Source organism: Papilio polytes, unplaced genomic scaffold (assembly GCF_000836215.1).
Source record: "Papilio polytes unplaced genomic scaffold, Ppol_1.0 DF824269.1, whole genome shotgun sequence".
NCBI classification, from domain to species: domain Eukaryota; kingdom Metazoa; phylum Arthropoda; class Insecta; order Lepidoptera; family Papilionidae; genus Papilio; species Papilio polytes.
In genome coordinates this window covers 3,256,484-3,270,926 of record NW_013524935.1, presented here as the reverse complement: position 1 = coordinate 3,270,926, position 14,443 = coordinate 3,256,484, and the positions used below count along the sequence as shown (strand labels likewise).

At 35.3% G+C, this 14,443-nt stretch overlaps 2 protein-coding genes across 5 annotated transcripts in view; one reads left to right on the top strand and one right to left on the bottom strand.

The window, feature by feature from the left end:
• The first annotated feature begins 2,960 nt into the window (after window positions 1-2,960).
• LOC106110032 (apolipophorin-3-like) lies at window positions 2,961-5,756 on the top strand. Its single transcript, XM_013291718.1, has 4 exons — window positions 2,961-3,157; window positions 3,347-3,553; window positions 5,107-5,265; window positions 5,567-5,756. Exons 1-4 carry the CDS (start codon window positions 3,116-3,118, stop codon window positions 5,714-5,716), a joined length of 558 nt encoding a protein of 185 aa, XP_013147172.1. The 5' UTR covers window positions 2,961-3,115; the 3' UTR covers window positions 5,717-5,756.
• Window positions 5,757-6,336: 580 nt separating this feature from the next.
• Window positions 6,337-14,443, bottom strand: part of LOC106107627 (eukaryotic translation initiation factor 3 subunit A) — a 20,883-nt gene continuing 12,776 nt past the window's right edge. For all 4 annotated transcript variants that reach the window (XM_013288568.1, XM_013288584.1, XM_013288577.1 and 1 more), the window contains exons 17-24: window positions 14,117-14,268; window positions 13,867-13,933; window positions 13,480-13,583; window positions 10,005-10,128; window positions 9,371-9,458; window positions 8,801-9,132; window positions 8,541-8,602; window positions 6,337-7,841 (exon numbers count right to left, since the gene is read on the bottom strand). In XM_013288568.1, coding sequence (XP_013144022.1) covers window positions 7,801-7,841; window positions 8,541-8,602; window positions 8,801-9,132; window positions 9,371-9,458; window positions 10,005-10,128; window positions 13,480-13,583; window positions 13,867-13,933; window positions 14,117-14,268 — 970 coding nt within the window. In that variant the 3' untranslated portion in view covers window positions 6,337-7,800. The remainder of the gene's footprint in view (window positions 7,842-8,540; window positions 8,603-8,800; window positions 9,133-9,370; window positions 9,459-10,004; window positions 10,129-13,479; window positions 13,584-13,866; window positions 13,934-14,116; window positions 14,269-14,443) is intronic.

Sequence of the window (14,443 nt, the reverse complement as noted above, 5' to 3'; positions counted from 1 at the left end):
GGCTACTGAGCCCCACCGCCACGACAAGGCGGGAACCGTTGGTGGGGGTCATCTACATCTATGCCAAGTTTTATCAAGAACCGTTTAGCCGTTTACGCTACAAATTCTAACTAACGTCCATCTATCTAAACTTCCGCTCTATTATATTAGTATGAAATATGATTACTAGAGGTGCCTATCAAATCAGATTTTTTATTGCTTAAAACAGTTTTGCAGTATTTATAAGAAACAATAAAAGCATATAGTTTGCATGAGTCGATAGAATACATAATATTTCCAACCTCGTTTTATAAAAAGCTTGAAGATGCATTTGAGCAGATGGTAAACAGAACATGTCGTATCATTCGACCTTCGTTAGATAGGTAAACAGTTACATAGTGCACCCGTTTATCGCCCATTACTATTGCAGTAGGGCTGCCAACTTTTACAAAAATTTAGACCATAATACTGGCAACATGTTGGAAAAAACGAAGGTCAAAGATTGTCAAATCTTAACTTTATAGCGAAAAAGCAAATACACGAACTACGGAAACTAGTTGTAGTATAAAGTTCCTTTACCACAAGTTTAAAAGTTGGTCCTAGATATGTCGCGTCAAGAACCCGAATATATCACGGGAATCCGGAGAATTACATTTTAACCCGAAGAGGCGACAGCCCTAGTTGCATGTCTCTAGCTATATCTCGATTAATTGCCTCGATCATTACCTACCACACGTCAAAGTCCAGCGCGTGATCGACATATTGTTGAACACCTTTCTTTTCAAATGCTCTAAAAAGAAACATCCCTAATTTGTTGACTGTTTTTGTTAGAATGTCAAAGAATAAAGAACTAACAGCATTATGATTATGTGTCTCTACTTATTTCAACTCTTAGAGCACTTAAGAGTAATACAAACATGTAACCCTTTTTATTTCCTAGTAAAAAAACTGAGATATCAATATTTTTTACCAAATCGTTTGTTCTTTTACTTTCTCTTTCATTAGTGATTGGTGAATACTTAGTACATATCTCAGTTTGGTTTAAATATATTTATTCTTGGTTAATGACACATAAGAGATGTTTTAGGATTGTAACCGCTTTAGACATGGGTCAAGCCAAGTGATAACATTAGAGATTGCGAAGCTTTGACCTAGACAACGACCGGTGGTCGCCAAATGTAATACAAAGATATTATTTAAAACGTTTAAAGTATACGAGACTAGCTTTTGATCGCGACTTTGCCCGCATTAATTTTAAAAAAATAATAGAAAATAACATATTACTTGCCTATCTTACTCTCTGAAAATGCTGCTTTTTAATATTAGTATAGAGTGTTTGATATGATGATTGAAAAACATAGATGGGAACCATGCTGTGCCAAGCGTCATCTGAACTGAAATTTTAACAAAAATTAGACACTACTAATCTACAGACATGCCATCACGAACCAAATTATCATATTACAGGTTATAACTAGTTGTTACGTGTTTCAAATAACTTGGTGGGCCTCATACTCTTGACATAGTATTGCTACGCCGCCCTAAACCTAAAATGGTGTTAAAAGCTGCCAAGATTTAGGTAAACAATTGTAATATGTATTGTCATGTTACCTAATATTGAAATTGATTATGATTTTAATCTTCATAGGAAAATAGTTGTAATGTCCACTCTAACTGTTTTGATTGAATATCTTTGTTAAAAGACAATAAACAAGTTACAAAATGTTAAAAGATATTTTTGAAATATGGTGGAATACTATTGTGTGATTATTAAAACTTTAGGCAAGTTTATGATATAGATAAAAAAGTAGTTTCTTCTTGGAATTGTTTTGGATAGTTTTTGCATTTATCGTATTATTTGACCGCATTATCTGTGCAAGTTTGAAAATAATTAATCATTACGAGTAAGTACCAGTAAGCGTCCATTAACTTGTTTATTAAATAATTTGTCATAAACAAATATGTTTTGTCATTAATGCTCGTTTGATATTGTAAACATAATTTATATAGATTAATAAATAATATTTTGTAAGGAGACTTGTGTTTATGTTATTTTGAAATCCAAATATTCTCAATAATTTAATATGATTTTTTTTTCAGATCAAAAACAACACTTTTTAATAACTTAAAATGAAACATAGCCTTTTTAATATAAAACATAACCTATAATTTAAAACATAACTCACTGTCAACGTAGCTTTTTAATGGTAAAAGAATTTTTGAAATCGGCCCAGTATTTTTGAGTTATTTCTTTACAATCAAACAAAGTTTTCCTCTTTATAATAATAGTATGATTTGAAGACCTAACTTGAGAGTACTCCAAAACTTCTAGATTTTTAAAATTATTTTATTTTGGCGGGATTTTTGTCTTTATAAAAGTTTATCACCGTACAATAATTTTAAAACATGTACTTTATTTGTAAAATAATTAAAGTTCAGCGTTAACTTGTGAGATAACAGGCCAGTAGATGTGTAATTTAAAGAATTAGATTATTTTTAGCCTGTACAATACATCCGGCAACCTCGAACTTTGATACTCGAAACAAATTTATTGCCAAAAATAACAGTTTTCACTTCATATTAAAACACTGGTTACTAAACTAGGTAACAAACTACAATGAAGAAAAAAAAGGAAACCGAGTTTTAAATTTTCGGTCATCTTTAAGTCTATACCAGAAGATGTGTTCCAAATCCTGTCTATGTCGTCAATTCATCATCTGGAAGACTAACATAATACGTTCCCTTCGGATTCTGGATCGTGACCCATCCGAGCTCTTTAGACGCAAGGTCACGGTCAAAATCCTACAAGAATTACAATTGCTAAACCAAATTTAGTATTCATCGCAAAGCGTAAAATAGTAAAGTTTTCGCATCGAATACAAAGCGTACTCCGGCCACCTGGTCATTAGTCGTCGATCCCGGAACTCGATAATGATAACAAATGCATACATTGCTAATTGCTTGTAAACAGTTCGCAGGGCACACAGGGCGGAGGGCGTTGTTCAGGAAAGTTTCAACTAGCGCCCGATAGACCCCCACCACTCCTGACACATCGCCATATATATACCGAACGCGCCCTAAATCCGACACACTCCTTCGGGTTCTCTCGTCTTGACCACATCTCCTGTATCACACAATGGCCAAGTTCATCATTCTTCTCGTCGCCACCTTTGCTCTGGTAAGTCTTTTTATTGCGAAACTTATTTAACGTTTTTCGAATTTGTGCATTTTTAATGTGGCATGTCCATCTTCTCTATTTCTGCTACCAACCAGATTGATCTGAAGCCATTCTGGACGATCTTTTGACTAGAGTTCAAACCTATACAGCTTGTATGGTCATCTTTTAAAACCATGTTCTTAATTCCAGGCTCATGCTGGTATGGTGCGCCGAGATGCGCCCACACCGCTGCAAGATCTGCAGAAACACGGCGAAGAGTTCCAGAAAGTGTTTTCCGAACAGTTGAGCGCTATTGTCTCTTCTAAGAATACTCAAGAAGTCCAGAAGGCGATCAAGGATGGTTCCGATTCTCTGCTCCAGCAAATGTCAGCTTTCACTGCCAGTCTACAGGACGCTGTAAGTTCTCATTTGTCTATTAATCAGAATTGAATAATAGCAGATTTCTAAGCTACTTATTAGAACGAGCTACTTGTTACCCATTTACCCAGGCAACTAAAGGCACTTTCAGAGTCTTAAAAGGGTATGTAAATAGCATTTTAGTGTAGATTTCTTTTTTTTTAATATACAGTAAGAGGCTCTTTAGTGATAAATTAGTAGCACTGCTTGTGGACGAAAGTTAATCGAGCTTGTACCGTGTATTAATAAATATTTGATTACCGTATCCGACAAGCAAGAAATTTAGGTATGAAGTAATAAATTAAATGGAAAGAAATGCAGTAACGTCACATTTAAATATTAAATTATTATATATTATTATGTTGTGATATTTCACAATGAAAGAACGAGTGAAATGAACATCATCCGACATTATCACTATTAACAGAGATATCAAATATCCGTCCAACGGTCAAGGCAGGTTAAGGTCACGTCATATTGCAAATATTACGATTATTTAGCTTCAAGGTTACATACTTTATTTGATTTACACAAAATAAGTCGTTCATCACTACACAGACAATAGTTAAAGTTATTCAAATTAAAGCTTCAACGACAAGATTATCAAACTAATAATTAAAATATCAAACGATCAACGTACAGAAGCGTTGGACACCGCAAACATTATACAACTTGTCAAGGGTAGGGTTAACCGCAAGTTTATCTGCTTTATTCCGACTTAACGTATTTCAATAGCTAAATCTATCGTTACAAAACTTATTTCTTTGTAAACAGATATTGATAGGATACTTTAAAAAAGGTGTTCCTCAGGGCACAACCTTTAGCCCAATAGTATTTTGTCTAGAATATTTCCTGAATCTATCATCAGTAGACATTGCTTCTACATTGTTGCAATGTCAACGGCATATTATTATTCCGTAAGAGGACATATTGCCACGTGATTTGCATAGTTTGCAGTTTATAGTCTGAACATGTACTTACCAAATAAAGATACATTTAAAACAAAGACTATTGTAGTTAGTGTTAATCGATTTAATATGTTAATTATGGTTACTGATGATTACTTTAATTCTTATTGAGCTCTGTATGTATATCCTGGTTCCAACTGCCGAAAGACTTGTATAAAAATATAATACTAGCTTTTGCCCGCGACTCCGTTCGCGTGCAAATAAAGAAGAAATAAGTAAGTAGTCTATGTGTTCTTCCAAACCATGTTCTACATCTATGCCAAATTTCATCCCGATCTGTTCTGCCATTTAGACCACAAAAATCCATCCATCTAAACTTTCGCATTCATAATATTAGTAAAATAACAACTTTAATACAGCTTCTCCCATATAGGTATGAAAAATCCCCGCTTATAATGTTCCTTAGTAATCAATAATCAATTAACTCCAAATACAACCGTTAACTAGTATAGTTTAACATTCAGTATATTTAGTACTTGGAGGCATTAAACATTTGTACTTGTACTGCTGTGTTATGAGATTCTAAAATATTTATAGAAAATAGTACAAACTAGCCAGTTATATAAATGTTTCTTTACCTTTCAGATCAGCGACGCAAACGGTAAAGTGAAGGACGCGTTGGAGCAGGCTAAGACCAACTTGCAGCGTACTGCAGAGGAGCTGCGCCGCGCACACCCTGAGGTCGAACAGCAGGCGGCCGCGCTTAAAGACAAGCTGCAAGCCGCTGTACAGAACACTGTACAGGTACGTTACCATGCTAACATCAGAGACGTATAGTCATTTTTAAATAACTTCGCTGTCCAAGGTGGGCTGGTAAGTCTCGTCAAGATATCTGAATATTACTGACTAGCTGATTCTCGCGACTACAACTGCGTAACATTATAAAATAAAAAAAGGTAGCCTATGTAACGCACAGATAACTACTACTACATTTGCTCAAAAAGGTCTTTCCCTTATGCTTTTAACGGTTTATTTTGGTAAAGTTTAGTGATTTAACAATGTAATCTCTTACAATGCCTTTCTAACACTTCTATTATTTTATCAGGAGACACAGAAGTTGGCTAAGGAAGTGGCGACCAACGTTGAGGAGACGAACGCGAAACTAGCGCCAAAGATCAAGGCAGCTTACGACGACTTCGTGAAACAGGCCGAGCAGGTGCAGAAGAATTTGCACGAAGCCGCCAACAAGCAGTAAAAGATGATATCATTTAAATAAATCGTATAGTTTTAATCAATATTTTGTTGTTATTGCACCTTTACAAAACCCACCACCCCTTTAGACTTTTCGCACCTAAACATTTGTATTGGAATATCAATTTCAATTTTCCAAAAAAAAAACTACTTGACTAAATCTCAAACAAGACAGCCATGACACCCAGAATAAAAATTCTAGTACATCTCACATCAAGCGTTACTAGCCGATGTTCTGGGCAGGTCCAAGCGGGTGTGGCCACCATTAATATAGCATAGCCATATTTTTTTTATAGTTTTATATGTTTCACATTTTTCATACAGTGGCATCAGTTCCGACAATAACTAAAAATAACTTCCTAAATAATTTGGGTATCCGTTTTATTTTTGGTATGTCATCTGCACTTCTTTATATTATAAGACGGCAATGAGTAAGCGGCCATTGGAACCCACATTATTCCCTCCCTTTATTTCATTCATTCAGTCATTCTTCCGCTTATCTCTACGCTGCCGCTACTCACCTTACATTGTATTCTGCACACACGTACGATATTCCGACTTTACTTGAAATAAATAAAAGTGGTTCTCGTTTACTTTCGTGTTAAAATAAATACACATTTTAATGATAATGATTTATTGTTGAATAAGAAATACAAATGTATGTTTTAGAATGAATTAGCACTTAGGTTGTACATTGGTAATATTGTGACCTAATTATTGTAGCCCATTGTTTCATTACAAATTATAAACCAATCGTTAGTATTAAAAATAATATAAGGGTCATTACAAGGTCAACCTTGACAGATGACGTTATATAAAATGTTCGTATTAAAATAAACTTAATTTAAACTAAAACTGAATGATTATAATTCAAAACAAAAAAAAAGACACAAACATTTCTTCAAAGCAAGTTGCTTACAATAATTATTGCATAGAAAAATATTTAAAACTCGTGTAAATGTATATAAACTACATAACGACTGGATTTATAATACAAGCCACGAAATTGTAAGCCACGAACGCATGGTGTGAGCGAGACAGCGTTACACGAACGTAATACGTGCGACAGAGAAAGTACACATCTGTTATGCCCACAAACACGAATGAGTGAGACAGCGTTATACGAATGTAATAAGTGGGACAGAGAAAGAACATTTCAGGGGGATAGATAGGGATAACAATATGAGCGAGATAGCGTTATATGAACGTTATATGTGCAACAGAGACAAAATGCATTTTTGTGAATTGAACTTCATACCTTTCGTGGCGTGCATTATAACACAAGCTATATTTTGTTACATATTCAACAGTTGTAAATTTAGTATATTGACACTATAAACTACACCCCATATATTTATTGAATTTGACAAAACTAGCATATTTTATTTAAAACATATTTTTCACTCTATATGAACCAAAAGAGCAAGCTATTTGTTGTAGAATTTGACCGCTGTGATATTTGTATGCAAGGTTATTTTTAAATATACGATCTTAAATATGTAATATTTTTTTTTTACTAGTATTTTTGAAATTCCGTTAAACACAGAGACAATATGTAGGTCAAAGCGCATAAACACTGATGTATTTATTGGCATCAAATAAAAGGGCTTATTTAATCAATTTTAATTAAAAAATATAACCCTGTATATAGCTGTCTCTAACTTTTCAGAGAGAATGAAAGAGACAACAATACAAGTATCACATTAGTTTTATGCTTTAATCTGTATGTTATATCTGATGGGTGACAATGTAACCGCAAACTAAATTACCTCATAACTATATTAGCGTAATAAATCAAGTCAAGCACAATAAAAGCCATAATAGTGATCATGTTATGTATTCAAAAACTTTGATAGTAAACAAAATGGTTACATAAGTCACAGACAATACGCGAATATCGCCCATTTGTTATTTGCCTAGATACTCGACATATTGTATTGTTACATTATCGCATATATGAATTTCGATAGATATGATTTTTCTAGGCATATTACAAATTGGCTGCATTCACTGTTTGCCGGTGACATAAATCCAGCAGTTTGTGAACCAGCACTTTGGACACATCTGGACTATTTTCGAATCAACGATTTAACGCCTCACCGACTGCCAATCACCATCTGGGTCACGGGCTGAAAAAAAAATATTGGTTTAATTAATTTATGCCTGCACATGGCCAGTACAGTTGGACAGCGGTTAATAACTGGAATACAATTGATATAATGTAAATATTAACTGGCGCCAGTAGGTCCATAAAATCTAAACGAAACCCACGTTTCAATTTGGTTTAACCACTTCAAATTAACACATTAATAACCGAATTCTGAAACTAAATTAAATAATAACGTCATCTTAATAAACTCCAAAATCCATCAAAGTATTTACGTCTATCAGATTATAAACGGCATTAAAGCAGTGAAGTTTAAGATTCGTTTCATAACTCAAAAGTGTCACCAACCGATTGTTCAACACTTTAGTACTAGTAATATTGTATTAAAAATATATTTAGAAAAACAAGTTTGTTCTGGTATAAATAACACAGACATCTCAGTGCGAGATGCTGTCGCGTCTAACCACATTTATTCTACCTCTGAGGCCTACCATTTTGTAGTTATTTATTAACTAAAAATGGGATTTATTTCAGAGGCGGTTTAATCTCTCTAAGTTACATTACTTCAACTATAAAAAGTATAACATCACCAATCATATAAAAGATCATAATTCTACAACACAAGAAAGACAAAACAAGAACTTTAAATTTAATGATGTTTGCTAATAGTAGGATTTGATTTAAAAATGTTTCTTAATATAATTTATTTATGCAAACTTACGTTTATCGTCACGGCGCGGCGGCGGCGGGCGGCGCTCGCGGTCGTCCCGGCGAGGACCGTCACTGGAAAGGAAATGCATTTTATAAAAAAAACAAATACTTTAGAAAATAACAATACTATTTTTCATTTTAAATACGTAATCCGGATGCGGACCAAGAATTTCGTACAATGGCTACTTAAGCCTATTGACAGAGGTCACAACAAAGAGTAATAAAAGTTTTAAAAAACTTGGGTTCTTACTATTATAATTAAAAACTCACCGATCATCTCTCCTAGGACCATCGCGGTCATCTCTCCTAGGACCATCACGGTCATCCCTCCTAGGACCATCCCTGTCATCTCTTCTAGGACCATCCCTGTCATCTCTTCTAGGACCATCGCGATCATCTCTTCTCGGTGGGTAACGGTCACGGTCTCTAGGACCATCGCGGTCTCTCGGTCCGTCGCGGTCTCTGGGACCATCACGGTCTCTTGGTCCATCGCGGTCTCGTGGCCCGTCACGGTCTCGTGGTCCATCGCGGTCCCTGGGACCATCTCGGTATCGATCTTCACGCGGTGGTCCATCTTTGCTGCGCCACGTAGATGAACGCTCCTGCATAAGTGTAGTTATTAGTGTCTATCTCATAAGCTCAATAGTTTAATTTACTTACAAAGGCATTGCTGTTAGTTGTAACATTTTTTTTATTTAAAATGCAAATCAAAACATGAAAAACCATTAGGGGTCATATTCTATCGACTCCTTACACATCTAGACTCTTGCTAGGATATTACATGACTATAGTATGTATGACTATTGGTGCATTGTGTATGAAAGGTATTGGTAAACTCACGGTGGGTGCTGGCGGGGGGTCGGCAGGTCCCCTGCGCCAGCTGCCGGTCTCGGGTCCGCTGGAGCGACCGCCGTAGCCCACACGCGGCCTGTAACACAACAATATTATTCAAATCACTGAAAATCTGCAATTTATGGTCCAAACTGTAGAGCCACTGTCCTCTATTAAATGGACAGGGTCATGTGTATGTAAGCTGTCAATTGCAGGCGATCCATTTAGTATAGAGATCAGTGGGTACAGCCTAACAATAATTAACAATCAAATAAAATTGAATTATTATAACTGCTTTGAGACAGTTTCGAGAGATTTATGTACTTTATCAAACGCATTATGTCCGTTATACAGGGTGATTCTTAAGGGGCGGATCACATGCTTTGATGATTGGTGGTAGAGGACCTAAATAGCTATCGTTTCAGCGCAATATATGTTTTTGTATTTTAGGTAGTTATTAAAATTACTTAACTTTTTGGAAAGAACATCGTAAAAACGATAGGTATTGGTGGTAGGGACCTCCCTACCACCAAGCTAGTGATCTGTCCGTTAATAATCACCCTGTATAATAATTTGTAGTTTTTTTAACGTGAGAATTACACAAGTAACAAATGGCTTATATAAACTAAGTCGTAGTATTTACCTTTCATCTCTAGGTGCCGGACGGTCATCTTTGGGCGGGGGTCCGCGCTCGTCGCGCAGTGGCCGGCGTTCCGGTGACCGAGGACGTTCATCGCGCCCTCCCATACTGCGGCTTGGTGGCAACGCTGTCAAGATATTACATATTATAAATATTATTTTATTTTTATTGATTACAAAAAATATTTTGGTTCGAACCTTCTACTGTACGTACTAAGGGTGTGTACACACCTGAAACTAAACTATCGCACAACTGTTAGGTGCGCTTTGATTTCTATGAGCTTATATGGCGATGCGCACAATAGTCGATTTTTAGTTGTGCGACTAAACAGTGGAATTGGCTACGGAACAATCGAAAATCAACAATCGCGTCAAATGTGTATGCTGAAATTCCGATGTTTTAAATTGTAGTGTGTGTACGTTTGTAGCAGGGATGTTGCGAATATACGCATCCGCATCCGCAAATGCGGAACTTCCGCATAGATTCGGACATCTGCATCTGCATCCGCATTAATCAGTGCGGATGTTCATGCGGATGCGAATATCATGCAAGTAGCCGGGCAGTGTTCCTAGTGAACAATTATTTAGTAGCGCGGGTTTAATTTAAGAACCTCTGCGTAATCGCCTTAAACCAGAAAAGGCGGCAATACTCCTGTTAATTAAGTATAATACTCCTATTTTTAATTTTAATTACTAATTTACCAATAGGTGTTTAATATATACAAATGTTTGATTAATTACAATAAAAATATTAATAATTAAGTTATCATTGTTTTAACTCTTCATTAACTCATTGAACGTTTTGACACAGATCTGTGCACCCCTCTTAGACCGTCTTGTCACATATCTGTGCCCGCATTTTTTTATTCACTTCTTCATCAATTCTTATTACAAACGAAATAAAGATCCAAGCCGTTTCAAATTACAAGTGAGTGAGAGAACCATAAACCCAGTCGTCAAAGTAGTCGATCTTTCAATGTAAAAGTTCATAAATAACATTGAAATTCGGTGTTGTTTCAAACGTGTCGGTGCTCTTGCAATATATTTTTATTACTATTGTAATATCCGTTTTCCACGAAGAGAAGGTAAGTAAAGCTTATATTTTATTGTTATTGACTGTTATAGATGCTATCTGTAAAGTTTAAATACATAAAAATGTTATAATTTACGATTAAATCTAGGAAACAACACTCAGTGCGCAAAGTGACCTTGGTACAAATTTTGTCCTTTTGTTATTTTTATAGTTTTACGATATGTTTTTACGAAGTAATTATGTCAGTGTTATGCGAAATTTTATTGGCATTTCAAATGTTCTCTCGTTATTACGGGAAAATACACTTTTTTAGCTAAAATATAGTTTTTTAGAAACATTGATCAAGTAATATAACTCACACATATGCATTCAAAATGGCGACCACTTTATGTAATACACAGGCTCCACGACGCGGTGATGTACAGCATGTTCGAAAATTCCGTATTTTTTGTTTTATCCTTGAATTTGAATTTTATTGTTTTTATATAATTTATAGTATTTAGGTAGAAATTCCACATTTTAATTCAATAAGTTGTGATACTGCTAAGTTTTACGGATGCTTTAATACTGATTTTTTTTTCATTAATTTTACAGGTACTAACCAATATCAAAATGGTTATTTATTTTGATATAGATAAGTTTTTAAGGAAGGATGACTATGTGTTATGTCTGAAAGAAAATTTTGCCTGGCCCTGGTCGTCCACGCATTTCTTATTGTCCAATGTATGTTTTGGTTGTGGGAGTTCCACAAATAGTAGTGCCATTACCCATTTTATTTCAACCATGAGTCGATGGCAGCTAAGATGGCTACTTCGCAGTAATTTTTTTTGGTGCCACAACTGTAGTTATTGTATTTACGATCATTATCCCGCAAACGAATGCGAAATTTGCCATGTCTGAACGCAAAAAATAGTTTTATTTTGTACATAGTACTATTTTTTCTTTTAATTTTGATTTTGTTTAATTATTGGAGACTAAGATTTTGTTATTTGTGTATAAAACTTTATTATTTGAGAATAGGATTTTATTGAGCATTTATCGATTACAATAATTTAAGTTGAAGTTTGTTTTGTTAAATTATAATTTGAAAAAAGAAAAGGCCTTTGGTAGCCTAGACTTGATAATATATTTAGTTTGAGTTTGTTTTGTTAGTGAAAAACGCTAGATCAATGGTTTTGTTTAATTATTTGGGAAAGACAATTTTGGAATAAAATGACTTTGTTTTATTTCAATGTAGTATTGAATAAAAGTAAACATGCTGTATCAAACTATTTAACACAGATCTGTGACAAAACAACCAAAGATCATTCATTAGAACACAGATATGTGTCAAGACAGACAAAGCTAAGTTACAATGGCACAGATCTGTGTAATATTTATTCACGCACACATGCACAAAATACCGAATGTTTCCAATCTTTGGAATCATCGACTTATTTATTGGTTTTCATAGATTATTTGTATGAACTTGTGGCGGTGTATTATTCATACTCGTTCATTATACTTTCTAGTATAGGATAATATTATATTCACGGGCCATAGACTATAAACATGTCCCTACGAGTAGTTTGAAGTGTTGGATATGAAATAGGTCCATTACTTCATAATTTTTGCTCTAGAATATATTTCCGTCTTCTATTGAGCGATTTAGGCAGTTTTATGTTAAGCCAAATGTACTAGTGACATTAATTAGTGCTTTCCAATATCTCAAACCAAGTAATCCGGTCCTGGGACTAGCCAGTTGTCGACCTTCAAGTTAACCTCAAACAAGTAATTTGCTAATCTTATTTGTACTTTTCAAATTAGAATTTAGTTTATAATTTGTTCTATACTTTCAATTCTATTGATATCAATAGGTGTGTATGTTATTCGTTAGTGTTTCTAAATCAAAATATGTTGTTGTGAAAGAAGTTTAAATTCTAAAAATCTATAAATTCATACGGCGTACACGTTTTCAGCTCATGACTAGTGGTAAATACGCTGTAGAATGTTATCAAAACATTTTTTATTGTCAGACTTCAGTGTATAATCGTAATTAGTTATCTGGCTTTCAATAACAATCGTCAGTGTGAACAATTTCATTTATTGTAAGGCAAAATTCATATAAAATACAAAGTCAGGCGCATCTCGCCTCGTCACTCACGATCGTTGCGACAGACTACGTAATTTTTTAGTCGCCCTCGTGACGTTCCAAAGGTTAATAGACTTTAGTTACATAATAAAGGCGGAATTTATTATGATGATGATGATGACGGTTTACATAATATCTTAACATCCGCATCCGCAGATGTGTGCCCTCAAAACTTCGCATTCGCGAATGTGAAAAAATCAACATCCGCAACATCCCTGGTTTGTAGTTTGGATCCGATAATACTATAAAACCCGTCATTAGGCATATTGTTATATAAAGTACTATGGACTAGTATAGTGTAGTGACGTCACTGACCTGGTCTGCGTCCATCGTCGCGCCTCCAGCTGCTGCCGGTGGCGGACTTGGGCTCATCCACCTTCCGCGGCTCCGCCTCTTTCGGGCGAGGTCTTTCTGCTTCCCTGGAAAATGTCACCATGTTGTTATATTTATTGTAATTCTTTTTAAATATCTTAGCAGTCCATGATTATAAGCGCATTGCCCAGTGCTCTGTCATTCATCCCAAAATACGTATTCTGCGCAGCGATTCGTTTTCGATTCGTAAGTTACGAGCCTCCATATTTAAAAATTAATATATATAATATAACAAATACATATATTTGTTTCGATAAAAAACATAGTTAATCTAGTCGTACGTTTTATTAGTATCAAAGGAATTAGTGTAAACAATTAAAAGATTCTTACTTGTCGTCTTTGGGCGGCGGGCGTTCCTCTCGTCGCTCCGAGGACCGCGGTCTTTCGTCGCGGCGTGCTATATACAAAAAAACTCATTATACATTTTTATATAAATTTAACAACCCACTTATGTCACTACTCAGCGTGGGGTATCCCTTTCTTGTATTGTACATATGTACAAAATACAAGCTTAGAATTTAACACATGTCTCTATTTTGTCAGAGAGAATGAAAGGGATAGTTATATATCAGGTAGCAACCTGTAGGCGCAGGTCCCCCGCTGGCACCGCGCCAGGTGTCATCAGCTCGCCTCCAGCTGGAGGAGGACTTCTGCTCCTCCAGCTTGCGCGCCGCCGCCGCCTCCTGCGCACGCGCACGAGCCTCCGCGCGCGCCAACATCTCCTGGTGCTCTCTGATAAAACAATTAATAATAATAATAATAATAAAGCCTTTATTGCTGAAGATTGTACAATTGATTTTTTTTTTTTTTTATGTTAGTCTATTTTTAAATTTACATTTTACCTACATCTATTTTTTCTTACATATTGGCGACTCTTAAACCACTATCTACAGCTTGTCCCTGGACA

What these genes read in the sequence shown, in the direction of transcription:
- LOC106110032 (XM_013291718.1), top strand. Translation starts at nt 3,116, where the DNA reads ATGGCCAAGTTCATCATTCTTCTCGTCGCCACCTTTGCTCTG. An exon ending in TCGTCGCCACCTTTGCTCTG is followed by an intron (nt 3,158 to 3,346) that starts GTAAGTCTTTTT and finishes TCTTAATTCCAG; the next exon opens with GCTCATGCTGGTATGGTGCG. An exon ending in CTGCCAGTCTACAGGACGCT is followed by an intron (nt 3,554 to 5,106) that starts GTAAGTTCTCAT and finishes TTTACCTTTCAG; the next exon opens with ATCAGCGACGCAAACGGTAA.